This window comes from Agelaius tricolor, unplaced genomic scaffold (genome assembly GCF_023055355.1).
Source record: "Agelaius tricolor isolate 1412-34295 unplaced genomic scaffold, bAgeTri1.0.p SCAF_10, whole genome shotgun sequence".
Lineage (NCBI taxonomy): Eukaryota > Metazoa > Chordata > Aves > Passeriformes > Icteridae > Agelaius > Agelaius tricolor.
In genome coordinates this window covers 25,804,595-25,820,717 of record NW_027269270.1, presented here as the reverse complement: position 1 = coordinate 25,820,717, position 16,123 = coordinate 25,804,595, and the positions used below count along the sequence as shown (strand labels likewise).

The 16,123-nt window shown below is 39.6% G+C and overlaps 1 protein-coding gene across 5 annotated transcripts in view; it reads left to right on the top strand.

Annotated features, from left to right (window-relative positions):
• The window catches only part of MYLK (myosin light chain kinase), a 195,011-nt gene that overhangs the window by 145,167 nt on the left and 33,721 nt on the right, over positions 1 to 16,123 (top strand). For all 5 annotated transcript variants that reach the window (XM_071435291.1, XM_071435295.1, XM_071435293.1 and 2 more), the window contains 3 exons: positions 2,129 to 2,179; positions 3,771 to 3,898; positions 7,318 to 7,471. In XM_071435291.1, the coding sequence (XP_071291392.1) occupies positions 2,129 to 2,179; positions 3,771 to 3,898; positions 7,318 to 7,471 (333 nt within the window). The remainder of the gene's footprint in view (positions 1 to 2,128; positions 2,180 to 3,770; positions 3,899 to 7,317; positions 7,472 to 16,123) is intronic.

Sequence of the window (16,123 nt, the reverse complement as noted above, 5' to 3'; positions counted from 1 at the left end):
TGGCACCTGATCATATACATAGTTTCATCCACATAATACAGCTCCAACCTGAAATAAGAATTTCAGCTCAGGGTGAGACCACACCACGACAAAGAGGAAAGCTGCTCTGAAAACACCACTTGCTGCCTTTGCTTGTACAACTCAGGCTGGAAAGAGGCTGCAGAAATACATTTGCTGTCACCACAGCAGCCAGGGTACATGTCACTGTGTTGGTGGCTCATGAAGTAATGTGTCCCTTTAATGAGTAGGTGTTTGAAGGCCTCAGTTTAAAGAGGGCCAAGTCCCCATGGAAGATGTGGCAGGACAGGTACCTTGCTTACAGCCTGGTAGTCCAGTAATACTGGGATAAACACCTCATAAGTACTCATCTAAACCTTTAACTAGATCTGTTGTGCTGGCAGTTGTGAAAGAAAGGCTTCTTTGGGAAATATTTTTTTTTTGTCTCAGCCATAAGTACTGTGAGAATATCCTACCTCTCCATTTTTGTGTTTCTGGTTGCTACAACATCAATAAATTCAGAGTGTATAAAAGCCAAGCATACTTTTAGGGAAAATTACTAAAAAAATGGAAAGAAGGTGGAAAAAACTTTTCTGTATTAACTGCATGAAGTTCTTCAGAATGAGCTGAATAAACACTGCTGTTGACAGCTAAGCAGCTAAGCCATTAGATATTTTTAAAGTCTTTTGGTCTTTTCACATCCTATACCACATCATCTACTATCTCCAGTTACTCTGAAAATCAATCTGTCTGTTGTTTGAGCTATAGCATTAGAGTCTCACAGTGTTTTTGCAACTCATGGCTCCTGAGTTTCATGGAGCACCACATAATGTGTTCCAGGGTATCATGCGCAGCTTGTAGCTTGCTGCAACCAAAAGGCTTAAAATCAAAAAAACTGGTTTTGTTGGTCTGGTAAAATTGGGGGATATTTTGCTGCTCACTGTCTTTCTAATTTGAAATAACTAAATAAAGAAAAGAATGGACCAAAAAATTCAAAGCTTTTGCATCTGTTATGACTGTCACTAGGCACCTCTGTATAGTCTGCCAGATACTCAAAAGCACTTAGCACACATTGCTTCCGTTGGAGGCAATAACATCTTAAAAGCCAGACTACTTCGATCAGGCTGCCTAGTTGAGCATAAGAAAATAAGAAATGTTCTTTCACAGCAGAGGCCATTCTCTGACCAGGATGCTTAGAATAGCAGGCAAAAAGAGAGTGCTGTAAAAGGAATGAACTCCTTCATTTCTGGAATTCAGTGATTTGAAGGCATCCAGACTGTTGTATTTAATGGCCACCACTATACATAACTCCTATGAATTTGTCCTTTTGAACCTGTTTGTGTTTCTGTATTGTAAAATATTACTTGTTTGTGAAGGTAGGTTATGGATGTTATATTTAACTCGGTGTTTCTCTTATGCCTGCTGTCTGGTAATATAATTGGGTGGCCTCTAGTTCTCGTTTTGTGAAAAATACTTAATAGCCATGTTCTCTACTGTTCTTCTACTTACCCTACACAATTTGTAGAACATTGTCTTCCAAAAATGGATGGATCCAGATTTCCAGTTCTAAGCCATGTTTTTTTAGCTATGACATTTTCTTTTGAGAATATAGCGAAAAGTTATCCTTGCTTAAGGAAAAGGATGAGGCAAAGGGGTGGTACTAATATTTACTTTTGGTATATAGCTGTTTCTTTGTGAGCTCACAAGTGGTATGAGAAGCAGCACATGGTGTTAACTACTCTACTTTTAACTGGGATCATTCAGCATTAATTATGCTGGAAATCTGAGCAAAAATTCAGTATGAGATGGGTCTTGGCCCAGTATTTTCACCTGTTAAACTGCTATAAGGAATGGATGATGACAGATCGTGGGAGAAGTGTAGATTATCTTAAAAGTTATCTTTGATTATCTTAAAAGTTCCATCTTCAACCATGAATATTCTAAGGATCGTCCAGCATAATAAAAGTGGTTCTTAAAGGTATTTTTAATTATTTAGTTTAATATTCTGGAAGAACATATTATATTTTCAAGTGCCAACAAAGCATTGCTATGGATGTTTGTGATTAGTCTGGTTCCTTGCAAAGCTCACCTTTGAATTCACATGGTTTGTTGCTTGTTTGTTTTTAACTAGGTGAAGCAACAGTGAAGAAGAAACCAGCTCCAAAGACTCCTCCAAAAGCAGGTAATTTGTTGCATTGCTGTCACCCACATTTACCAGTGCAGCTGTTTGCCCACAAAGTTTGTTTGCATGTGTGATTAAATGGTCGGTAAGTCCAACTTGTTAACACTGTACTAAGAATTAAATCATGAGCATCCAAAGAAGTTACTCTCAGATGGACTGGAGCAAAATCCTACAAAGTGTCAGTAGTGTGTAACTTACACCCTTTTGCATATCCACAACAAACCTTGGCTTTCTGTGAAAGAATTTTTTCTGTGTATCACAGAATCCTCTACATGAGTAGCTACCACAGAGAAGGTGATAGATTCTTCTTTTCCTCATCACTGGCATTATGGTAACCTGTTTGTGTGTTTGCAGTCTCTGAGGCAAAGCCATCTATATTTAAAGTTACAAGGAAATTTCCCCTATAGGAACCTCTTTTCAGTGTCTTAAAACATCACCAGATTTTTAAACTGTCCAAGCTGCTTTCTAAGCCAGTTATATCCCTCAGCCTAGCTTCCTTCAGATGTTTTCAAAACAAAAACACTTTTAAAAGGTCAAGTCTAGAGTGGGGGGAACCCACTTTGTTTTAATTACTTTGAAAAGGAAAAGAAAGCACTTTTGTCATGCCCAGTAGCCCTGTGTTTTGTAAAGAATGTTACATTTGGCAGTGAGGTCATTGTAATATTAGGGAATGCCTCTTACCATTTCTGTCAATATGTCCTCAAGTCCGCCCCCTTCAATACACACACACAAGAATAATTTTTCTATCATGCTGCTTTTATAAGCAACAGTATTGGTTTCACCCTGGAGTTGTCCAGCCTATGATATTTCTGGCCTCTGTGCTTAGCAGCTACCAGGGGTCTGACACTCAGCAGCACAGCTGAGAGCCAGGAAGGAGCACTGTTAGCAGGAGATGTTCTGCCATCTATTGATACTCAGGCAGTGAGAGGGAACAGAAGGAGGAATGCCTGATTCATGAACAGAGGGGAATGAATGGGACTGCAAGGTTTAAAAGAAGCACTGTAATACAGAAAAATCCATCACTGCTCATGGCAAGATTTATTGTGATGGAGAAAGACATCAATTTCCTTCCTTGTCTCTCATTATGTTTCTGTGCCACATAATGTTCATCTGGCTGCTGAGATAACTATAGGCAGATCTTGACTCTTAAATTTTTCTGAATTCTGTTGATGACATCAGGGAGCAGGTTTGCAGACCTCCTCAGCGCGTGCAAATTGATAAGAAGGTAGCTGGAGCCATTCTTCAAAAATACAAAGTTCAAAAGAAAAAGAAGATTTTCTGAAAAACCCACAACAAAATTTCATAAACTGTATATTTGGAATTGGTGGTGGGTGCCAATGTTTTTGTCTTTTGGATGTCTGTACCTTGGTCTTGCATGAGCAAACTTTGGATGGGTAAATTGTTATTGCTTCACTCCTCTAGAATTACCAAATCCACGGAATTTTTTCATTGCAAGCAACAGGTAGCTGCTAATCTGAAGTTCAAATGCTGCTGTGAAACAACTGAGCTGAGAAATGTATGTGTTTTGACTTTTAAGAAAACTTTGGGTCATTTAAAGGGTTATTTAATTTATGTTGTTTTTTCCCTTCAGCTGCTCCTCCTCAGATTACTCAGTTCCCAGAAGACAGAAAAGTCCGTGCAGGTGAATCGGTGGAATTGTTTGCCAAGGTGGTGGGAACAGCACCCATAACTTGCACCTGGATGAAATTCCGTAAGCAGGTAAATCATGTTTTGGTCTCTTTTAACAACCATTGAAAAAGCAGAGCTGGAAAGTAACACCAATGACTATCTCCCATTTTTCCATCTCCCTTCCTGAGGAACTAGCAAAGTCCATCTTGTTCCTGCAGATGTTCTCTTCACCTCTACTGAAAACATTTCACTGATGAAGATTTCACAACCTCCATTAGCAAATTATTGCAGTGTTTATATTGCCATAGGGTTAGAATTTTTTTCCTGATGCCAAACCTAAATCTTTCTTGCTACAGTTTAGACCCTTTGCTGCCTGTCCCCTCCTGTAACAAATGATAGTTTCTTTGTGAAAAGTCTTAGAACATGAATTAAAGGATAAGAGATGGGAAAGATACAGGTATCTGAAAAGTATGTGTCACAGAGGACATTTCTCCCCTTTGAAAATTTCTTTGTTGATGCTGAGTCTAAAGTTATGTCAAAGGGGCAAAATACAATATAAAAAACTTGAGTGAATTGTATTGCAACACAAATGTCACCATACAAGGCACAACAAAAATCCATGCCATCAATGCCCTCACTCCTAGGTTTAAAGTTCTTTCTACTTGAATTAATATCTTTAAACTGTATCAAATGCCCATAAGGGTAGTGTCCAAAGAGAGTTGCTTTAACAAAGCTATTTAAAATCACTTTAAATCAAATAACCCAATATGCAAGTTCAGACTGGAAGATGAAGTGTCACGCTAGGACAGAGCAAATATAAATATCTACTGTAGCTGCTGTTCTGTTTATTTCGTTCTGAACTTGTCATGCACTCTATAGAACACAAATAAAAACATCTCCTCCTAGAAGGAAGTTTAGACTCTAAATCCAGACATGTCAGCATTTAATTGAAAGAATTCAAAACAGTTTGTTAGTGCAAAGGGTATTCCAGAGTCCATCCTTGCTAACTCCAAATGACCTCTTACTTTAGGGGAAAGGGTGGGTTTTTTCCTGAATTCTTATATTTCCTTAAATTTCTTTAGCTTCAAGACTGAAGTTAACCACTGCTTTCCACAAAAAATAGGTCTCAGAAGCTTCAGTGACATTTAGTGTTTGATTTTGCTAAGCTCTGTCTTAACATTCAGGTAAAATGTGCCCCTCAAAAATGAGTTTTTGGTTTGTGCAGAATTCTGAGTTCATTATTGAATACAACAATCCTATTTACCTAGATTTTAAGGCCTTTTTAATATGCAAGGTCTATGTGATAACAGGGACTAGCAGCTCCTTATGCCCATATCAGATCTGTAACCTATGATTCAAGATACTTTCTCCTTTGTAAAATGCTATTTTTACCATCTTTATACTTTCTTCTTTAGTTATCCACTATGAGACAAAGTGAAGTATTGCAAAATCATAAATTAAAATGACAATTTTTTTTAAATTATTCATTCGGGTGAATGAGGTACAAAAGAAAAAAAAAACTTTAGGAAGGATACCAAACACTGTAGGACAACAAGTGAGGGCAGCAGTCTCTCATTTATTAATTTAAAAGGGGAGGCACTTACTGTGTCCGTGCTGCACCACAATTTTGCTTTATTTTTTCACTTACACTTCACCACCATATTGTTTAACACTTGGATTTCTTCCTTTTCTATAACTCTGGTTGATTTCAACTCTGTTCTATTCCCAGTCCTAAAAGTGAAAACCAACCAAGTGTTTTGACAGTTTACTGGGAGTTATATGTAGTTGTTATTTGAGCTGACCCAGCAATTGGTGAGCTGTGATTCCAGCCCTGCTGCTTTTTGCTGCAGCTTCCTCTCCGTGTTTCTTCCTCACATCCCCTCAGGTGCAGGAGAGCCACAGTGGCCTCTCTCAGTGGTCTCTCTATCTTTTTTGGGTATTCCAAAAGAGTATCTGTTGCTTGTAGAAAGGGAATGTCATGAATCTGTGACCAATACTGTTGTATGCCATGGCAGTACAGTGGAGGGATTCTGGAACTGTGCTGAGCTAAAGAGGAGAAAGTCTTGGAAAGCCTCTTCATCAGCTGAGTCCATTCCCAGTCCTAAAAGTGAAAACCACTGCCAGCTGTTGAAGCTTCTCAGCTACAACCAGTGAATTTCTTCCCCAAAGATCCAACCCATGTTCCCCACAACCACTGCAAACCACTGAGCATCCTTTCAGGGCTGTCTGTTTCTGCGTCCTTTCAGGGCTGTCTCTACACCCTTTCAAGGATTTCTCTGCATCCTTTCAGGGCTTTCCCTGTATCCTTTCTGGGCTTTCTCTGAATAATGCAAATCTAGTTCTACTATCACCCCTTGACTAATTTTAATGAAGCATAAAGGAACAGTTTAGAATCTCAGAAGTATGTTGGCAAGGTGGAACAATTTTCACTAGAGTTTAACCCTACATAATCTCATTTGCTAACTTTCTATTTGTAAGAAAAACTTTTCAGAAGTTACTTTTGGGCAGATAGCAGTGCATGTGTTTTGCCTCAGCTGAGGAAAGAGCAGGGAAAGTCCTGTTCTTAAACTTTTGATTTCTTCTTCTCTCAATATATGGGACAAGATAAGGCAAACTGAATAGCCTCATTTTTAATTAAATTCTGAGAATGGCTTGGAAGAGTCACTTATCTAAGAAGGAAGTGGTGGGAGGAAGAAGGGCATTGACATTATGTTGTCTGTTTCATAAGAACACAGTGTACAGCTCTGTAATGCAGGGTAGCATTATAAGGTTTTTAAAGAACTGTCATGTCTCAAGCTAATGCTGATTAAAATCTAAGTCACCTTGGCCATTTATGCTATGGTAGCTCTGTTTCAATTAAAAACTAGTTTATAATATGCCTATGCTATTCAGCAGAGATTTGGATTTTTGCTTCTTCAGAAAATTAAAATGCTATGGGAAAGCTCAGTATGCTCTTTGAATGTCTCTCTGTACAGCTGGAGTGTTGTATCTCCATTTCATATAACATTGTCCTCAACTGTTCAAACCCAAAAAACTGCTACCCTGGTTTGTGTGGAAGTACAGAATGAAGCTGGTTAAAACAAGAGGGCAGCAGTCCCAGCTGTGGATGGTCTGCTTGTGGGGCCTCTGAGGGGGGTGGCAAATGAACTAAGGCTAAACCCTTGTTCCACTGTGGTTTCTTTAAGATATGTGAGACCAAACTTTGCACTTCTGACAGTTGCACAGTTTGCACTTTCAGCCTGTCAAAGAGAAGCTAAAAAGTGACACACCTGTTCCTTAGTGGGGTTCCAGCAACACCAGTGCTCCCTGTGGCCATTGCAGGACTGGAGCCCTTATAATGTTCCACTGCATTTCTAGATGATTTGTGTGGATGACACAGTTTATCAGTCATGCATATTCACTTCTGTAATAGAGTTATCTGCAAACAGCACTCATATGATAACATTGTATTGTGCTTTGAGCTCTTTCACATACAAATAAATCACATAATTTCTCTTTTAATTTGGCAGATTCAAGAAAATGAATATATTAAAATTGAGAATGATGAAAACAGCAGCAAGCTAACAATATCATCAACAAAGCAGGAACACTGTGGATGTTACACTCTAGTTGTAGAGAACAAACTTGGCAGCAGACAAGCACAAGTCAACCTTACAGTTGTTGGTAAGTCCAAATTAATATTTTATTTATATACTTATTCTTCAGACATCAGTCTACATTTGCATTTTATATAATGATATGCAACAGGTTAAATAAAATAATCAGTTAAATTAAGAAGACTGAAATAAGAACTAGTTTTTCAAAAAATGTATAGTGACATTGTAATAAGGACTATAAGTTAGTATCTGTAGGGCTATACTGTGTCTATTTGGAAAAATTCCTAATTCCATGGTGATGAATGTATAAAATAGATAAAATAGCTCATGTTTAAAAAGAAATCCCCCCACGAGATAAAAACAGCTCATGTCTCCATTTTAAATTCCTACCATGGTCTATTGTTTCACAGGAACAGAAAGTAGTGAATAAAGACAGTCTGGTTTAAATCTTTTGGAACACTTCATCTGTGAGCTTTTACACAGGTATCTTAAAGCTTCAAACAGCCTTGTCAGGTGACACTCCCAGGCTGTCTGGTTTGTTGCAGCAGACTCTGGACAGCTGCACAGAAATGCAGACTGGCAGACAGTTGCAGTTTATTTGCAGATAAAACTGCAGCCTAGTGAGGATCAGCCAAAATCTAGATCTGTGACATCTGGCTCTGAAAGGGCTATAGAACCCACCTTGGTGTGGATGCTTCAGGGAAATCCAGGGAATTTCTGCAAGCCAAGATATGGTTTGGCTAAAACATCAGTCTGTGGGATGGGTCTGCTTCTGGGCTCTGTTACCTGCAGAGGGGTTATCACACAAGGTGGTGCACTGACAGCCCAGCCACAAGGGTGTGAGCAAGGCAAGAAATGTGGGTCTAAGGGCAAAGATCAATGTCTGACTCCAGTGAAACCAATGGCAAAATACCTTTAACCCAAGTGGGACTGGAGATTCATTCCAGCAATCCAGTTAATACCATAGGAGGTTTAATGAGTACAATCACATTTTCAGGTACAATATCCACTGAAGCAGACTGAATGTGACTCAGTTGCATGTTGCTCTACATATTGTCATTAGAGGCTTCCTGATTATTTAAATTAATTCCTTTAATCCAGTCTGAGGCTTTAATTGCAGTTAAAAGATAACTGGATGAATGAGTATAAATATCAAGTGGATTCCAGCAACATGGCAGAGAATTCAAGAAGAGAAGAAAATAGAATCAGTATTTTTCTCTTGATGCATAGATAAATTGCACTACCCCTCCCAACAGTTGTACAGGGTTGTACAGGTCAGAAGTACAGCTAGGTTAAAAATGAACACTGCTCCTTGAAAAAACATATACATTGCTCTGGATATAGGTTTTGGCTGCAAAATCCCAACACAGCTGATTAACAGCTGGAAGAATGGCAGGAGATTAATTGCTCTTTATATTTCCCTCCTTTTCACTCTTTCCTAGGCAACTGCTGCAGGCAGATAATTGTAGCAGGTTATTGGGCAAGATGGATTTTTTTAGGTGCACAAGGCTGACAATTCCTATTATCTTGTTACTGTGTGAGCCTTGACTCATTATTATATAAGTCACTGGTTTATATCCTTTGGAATTAATTGGTTTGAAAGTCTTTGAATTCTATAACCTTATAAAGCTACATCTCAGCCTCCTGCTCTGCTCTTCCCTAAGAAATGTGCCAGAGAACCGTGGGATTCCCAGAGATGCTTTTGGGAGAGTTGGGTGAAGAATCCTTACAATGTGCAGGAGTTTGCCATGTGTTTTGGCTGATGACAAGCTCTCTGTTTCCAACTAAAAAGAATAAATTCCATCTTGTACAATTGCCAAGCTCTTCAGTGAGACATCTCGCTGATGTCAGCACTGCTGAAGGCTTGACAAGGCCTCCTAGCTTGCTGCACATGCATTTTAAGGCCAGATTCTTCCATCTGGGCACTCAAAAATGTGGGAAAAGGGAGCAAAAATGTCTTCCTTATATGAAGAGGGTTAGATTCTCACTATGAGATAAAATTCTTCACACTGTTTGCACCTTTAAAGGTGTCAAATGTTCACTGAAGTTGGAAGGTACTTTTCTCTCAAGCCTGTCAGTCAAAATAGGGAAGCTGTGTTTCTCTGAATATGCAAAACCTGGCACTTCTGAGCCTACCAGAGCTCATCCTTAATCCTAAATTCCTGCCTGTCCATTGTCTCTGCACCATCCCAACTACTGGGAAGAAACTTGCTCTCCCTGCCCTGACCCCACTTTCATAACAAGCATTGGTGGAGAAAGTCCTGGTGCTAGAGATCAGCTCTGTTTGCCTCAGCCCTTTATAAAAAGTCTCTAAATTCTGTGTGAGCTGCCTCCCTGTAAGTTTTCTGAGAAAAGGCACATCCATGTGTGTGTGTTGTGTGCTCAAAGCACTGCTGCCTGACCACACTGCACAACGGAGCCTTGAATGTGTTGAAACTACAAATGCAGAACATTTGCTTTCTGGGGGAGCGTGTCTGAGCAGACCCAGAGCTGCATTTCTCTGGGGCTAACAGGCTTGGCTCTTCTGAATTTTAGCAAATCAAAGACATTTGTTAAAATATAAAATGAAATTAATATGGAAATAAAGCTGTATTTATTTTATTATTATTAATTCTTTAATATTCAAATTATTACCTCTTTTAATTTATTATTACCTCTTACAACCATGTAGGTTTCAAAGGCTTCATGCTGATGGGCAAGTTTCTTATGCGAAAGACTCCAATAAACATTTCTCAAATTAAATTTGGACTGTAACACATGTTAAGGAGCAGGTTGCCCAGCAAAGTTGTACAGTCTCCATCCCTGGAGGTATTCAAGTTCAGACTGGATAAGCATCTGAACAATCTGGTCTGACCTTATAGCTGATCCTGCTTTGAACAGAAGGTCTAAAGACCTTCCTGAGGATATTTAAGACCATCCTGCATCTTGGTTTTATACTTGCAGTTGTCAAAGACTTTTCTTCACAAAAAAATAACATTATTGACTTAAACTCCAATCAGAGGACAAAGGATTCAAATCAGAAATGATCCTGCTATGATTTAAACTCTTGAGTCTTAGATTGCAAACTCTATCTAAGTACAATTTGTAGAAATTATTTTTAATAATGACATTTAGGGAAATAAAGATGCTTTGCATTCCTTTGAATTTAGCTCCCAAAGTCTTAAATTTAGCTGTCAGGCCTCAACTACAGTCTTAATTAAACTGTGCAAGGGTTCTGACACCTAAAGCATTTAAATAATTTATGATTTGATGCTGTTTGGGTCATGGGAAAGGATGCTCTTGAAAGAAGCCCAGCTTCATCCTATGGGGTTTTCTTTCATTTAATGAAATAAAAATGAAAAAAATGTCCTTTACATTCAGCCTTCAGTGTGAGCTGTGTGCAGTCCACACAGCAAATGCACTGACACATAAACAATTTAGAGGAGACTTTTGAAATAATGGTGTGGTGCTGAGCACAGAGCCTTCAGCCACAAGGACTGAGCCTTGTGATTCATTGTGTAACTTTGTACAAGCACTAATAATACTGGAGACCTGCAAGTCTGTGAGACATACAAGTTAAGCAGTATCTTCTTTGAAAGGGTTGACTGGTCCCAAAATGTCCATGTCAAGCTCTTCTCTATTGTTATGATCAGCTCTCTTAAATAAGCAATTTCCTTAGCTGACTGATCTCTCTAGGGAGATTTTGTAACATGTTTCTGCTCCAAAATCAAAACAGCCTGATGTGAGATTGAGCTAATGATTTACAGCAGACAGTGTGTCAGATGGAAGTGGACGTGTGTTGCCAAAGCTGTTAAATGAGCCAATGATGAGCTTAGTGTAAAACATGACTGATTTAGGCAAGGTAGAGCCCTCAGTTTACAGTGACAGCAAGGAATATGCATTCCTTTCCTGCCATTTATTGGATATATCTGATATATTTATCAAAATTATGATTCTGAACATTTTAGCTGTGTGATAGCCCTAGGTCTGTAACCATCTTTGAGAAAGAAACTTGGTTTTCCTACTGGCTAAAGCTGGGTACTATGACAGTGTCCAAAGAATAACACAGAATTCAACAAGGGTATCTGGCACTAGAAAAATAACCTGTTCTGCAGCTATGCCACAAACTTGCCACATGCTTTGGGCTTATTGTTTCACCTTTCCATGCCTACTATTCAGGAGCTTTTTGATGATCAGTGTGTAGTGAATACTTTGTTTACCAGTACTGTCTTTTAGGTTTTTTTAAGACAGAACTAGAAACACACATACTGCCTAACTGGGGACTGACCAATCTATTTTGTCTTTTATAAATCCTTTGGGATTTTTACTGTTCCTGATGTCGTATTTTGTGTGTATATACATACATCTATATATGTATTGTACATACACACACACACATATATAAGTATCATGGTGATTAGTAAGCTCTATGGTAGATATATGCTAAAGAATAAGAGCAATGACATTAGACCCTGAGAGGCCTGAAGTTAAAAGTTATGGGGGTTCTATTACTCTCAGCATTGGTGCATGTACTGTGATTTGCAGCCCTCTCTGCTGTTGGAAAGTGATAAACCAAGTACTCAAGGACACACATATACAGAGGCATGCAAGTAGTATATCATGAATTCACTAATACCTGCTCCTCTACTCCATTCCATACTTGACTTGGGATGGGGAAGTTATTTTCTGTGTGGAAGGTGTTACTTCTATGCCTTTAGCAGAATCTGTGTGAGCCAGGTCTTTCCAAGCACAAATGAGAAAATACAAGGGTACTTGAGAACAAGGTCTGATTATCACTAGCTCCAAAAGTCATTGAATGTAATGGTAGGATTATTAATTGCTGCTATGAAGGGCTTGGTTCTGCTTCAACAAGTCACATATATGCAAGCTTAGAATTTGTTTTCTCCTTCAAAACTCTGTTACAAGGAAACATGGTAGCAAAACCAGCAGTGCACAGCGACCCTTTCAACACGGTGAATGCATTGTGGGAGATCCTGAGAAATCTGGCTCAGTGCTCACCACTCAGACAGAGAGGACCCAGTGGTCAATGTTCTGTGCTCCCTCTCTGGAAAAGTTAAGTGCAGACATCTGGGAAGCAGACAGTGAAGCGAGACATCCATAGACATTTTGACACTGAATACTGCAGCTCAGAAGTGCAAATATGAATGATTCTAAAGTTCTTTTTTTGAAAAGAATCAGATTATATCTTGCAGTATCCATGTGATTCCCTGTTTACAGTCAGGTCAAGAATGCAATGAATTTCTTAAGAATATGTGGGTGGACTCGCTCTGTAACCTTCAACCTTTCAAATTCCTCTGGATTGCTGGAGTATTTTTGTCATTGGTTTTATGGTTAAAGGGCAACTACACTGGTGGTTAAGGAGGAGATGTCTTATGTTGCTGCTGTTGTAGTTCAAGAGCATAGTAACCTCCACTGTCAGCTTCCCACTAACACATAGTGGCTCTCCAGCTGTACCAAAACTAAATTTTCAGAGAAAGACAAAAATGTGTGGAGGAAAACCAGCTTACTCTGCTCTATGCATCAGTGCTGGCACACTAATCCAGGTTTATCCCTTGAATGGCCATGTAGCTTCAATGTAATTTCTGCTGGGAGACATTTCAGTAGAATTCCATGCATAGCTGCTTGTTCCTGATGCTTACCTTCAGCTTGTTTTTGAGGAAGAAAATAAATATCTTGACAATTGCAACAAAATTCCTATATTTTACCTAGTTACTCAAAAATGATTAATCACAACTCCTCCACGCTAACATGGGGTTCCTAAGACCCAAACTCACTCCAGTGGAGACTAATCCACTGAAAGTCCTACTAGGGAGACTCCTAAAATTTATTGTGCCTTTCAGTGGGCAGGTTTGAGCTCTAATTCAATCAGTTATCAAAGCAGATACCTAACGTGCAGCACATGAGTAATCTGAACAGCTTGTTGATTCAGGCTCAGGAGCAGATGGTTTAGAAAAAGGCTCCTGAGAATGCATTATATATTTGTTTGTTCCATTAGGCCTGTGGCAGAAGGAGATGTTCTTGTGCTGAGGGCATTTGCGTGGGAGTGGTGAGCTCTGGTTTCGTTCCCAGCTCCATTCTCCTGTGTGTCCTTGGGCAAGGTCATTTTACACTTCCATGCCTCAGTTACCCCAAGAGCACAAAGCGATGCTCTGGGCCACCACTATTTGTTTGCTACTTTATCCACAGGTCTCAAAATGGCAGTTTTAAAATAACTTCATTTTCTGTCAGAGTTGTCAGGAGGAGCAATCTGGTAAGAGTATTCTGCAGTGTATTTTACAGGGGAGGTGTAAATTTCAAAGTCTGGACTAACAAATCTTTACCATGGGGTTCTTGCCTCTGCTGCTTTTTAGGAGAAAACTCAGGTTCATTTCAATGTCTCTTGAGCTGTTTTGCAGGAAAATGCAGGCATTTTTAAATTTAACTTTATCGTAAACCTGTGGTACACTAACGTACAGGGTGTACATGAGTTACAGGAGTTAAGGGGTAATATCTCCACTTGTAGCACTCCTCTCCCTTGGAAAAAGAGCTGCAGGGCATAGTTTTCCAAGCACAGCAGCGAGGTCTGCCATGACCCTGAGCCCTGTCAGCAATAGTGCCGAGTTCAGTTATGACCTTTTATGGTTTCGCTTTTCTCCTGCTGATGGATTTCAAATGAAAGCTTTGCCAGTGCTGTCGGCATGGACAGTGTTCAACTGGCTGTTGCAGCATATTAAATACCTTGCCTGGCTAAACAGCTTGTGGAATGGAATTAAATTGTTTCTTTCTGTCTGTTCTTTATCTGGCAGACAAATATCACAATAGCTAATAATAGTATTATACAGTAATATGATAACTGGATTTAGAAAGAAAACAAACCAATTTTGAGAACAGATAAAGAAAACTACTTCAGAGACTTTGTTTCAGTGATGTCTCTGTTCATAAAAGAAAGGAAAAAAGAACTTTTCAGAGGCTGTGGTTATACTGCTCTCAGTTTTCAGAGGCTTTCTGCTGGAGCAATATTTCTGCTTAAGAGCCAGGGCCGTGCGAGCTCTTAATGCACAGCAAACTCCATTGCCTCGCCTTGGCTCAGCCTGACCCTCACAGCAAGTAGCAGAACAATTTCCATTTCCCTGCACTCCGTTAGATAAGGAGATTGCTGCCTTTTTTGGTCTCTTGGAATGGTTCTTGTGTTCTGAGGGCTCTGTAAACTGAGCCATGTGGAGAAGGCAGTGAGGTCTCAATAGCACAGTCTCATGTCACGTGGATGTCCTGCATAAGCTGTGGGTTTGCCTCCACTGCAGAGAGAGAAAAAGTCCCTTTGCTTATGCAAAGGAATTTTCACAGAAACACGGAATATTCTGAGTTGGAAGGGACCCACAAGGATCATCGAGTCCAACCCTTAAGTGAATGGCCTGTACAGGGATTGAACCCACAACCGTGGTGTTATTAGCAACATGCTCTAACCAATGCACCACTGGAAAAAAGGCAATCACATCAAGTCAAATTTGTCTGATAAACAGCAATGATTTAAAGGCCAAGCCTGCTTATGTTTTCTGCTTCTCAGAGTGCACAAATACAAATTAATTAGAGTTTACTTCAGGCTGTATATCAAAACCTGTTTACCAAAATATTTCTGAGAACTTATCTGAGGAAGGAGTGCAGCTGAATTCAGTTTGAGAGTAAATAACAAGTGTGTGTTTCAGTGCTGGTATGATCTTGAAAGTGGCTTAAACATTTCATGTGAGGCCAACTCATCCCATTATCATTTGCCCTAAGGAATACATGCCACAAAGAATAAACTGGAATCTGACCTTATTGCTTTTGTGGTAGTGGTAATTTACACCTCCCTTTGTTGAGAAGCAGGGGGTTTTAATATGTGCCTGGTTTGCTGGAGCACAAATGGCTAAAAAGCTCCTTTACATCACCTCCAGTCTCCTCTTACTCCTCTCTGCTTGGCTTATGTCTCACAGCACACAGGAGTCACTCCTGCTGCTTCCTCTGTGATGCTGGTGTCAGCAACTCAATGCAGCCTCTGTGCTGCTGTGCAAACAGTCCCTGAACCAGGTTTGAGGCCAAATTAGCTGCTCCTTTGCCTGCCACAAGGCCTTGGAAGCCAGCTTGGGGCAGCCCTACTTGTATTCCTAGAGAGATTTATGTGAAAAGGCATTGGAGTTTGTAGCATTCTGACCAGGTTCATGGATACAGCCAATCTGACCATGATCATCTAGAATATCATAAGTCTTGATTTAGAGGTTATGTAAGTGCTGTAAGTTAGCCAAGGCTGGAGTACTCCTATTCTCACATTGCTAAGGTACCTTATGGTGGCTTTCCTTTGTTGCTTCTAACAGTGAAATTGAAGTTAGAGCTCAATATTTTAAATTAGTTCCTTCTCCTGTAGAAATGTGCACAAGTGCACTTTTGGATGCCCTGCCTTTGTTCTAGTTCACATATTGGATTGTAGCTATGCATTGTTGCAGAAGAAGAAGAACAAACTTGTGGTCCATTAAAGCCAATGTAAAGCCTTCATAACATAAGCCTAAGTATGAAACATGATTGTGCATGTCAAAAACTGCACATGACATGCAGCAGAATATTGGAGACATGCAGCTCAGAGACATGAGTGGTATAGTAAACACTAAAACAGAAAGACAAAATAGAGAACTGTGCTTGTCTTCCCCACTCCTTCTCAGCTCATGGGATGTTTTTATTGGAAGCAGTTAATTGTGCTGATAGAGATTTC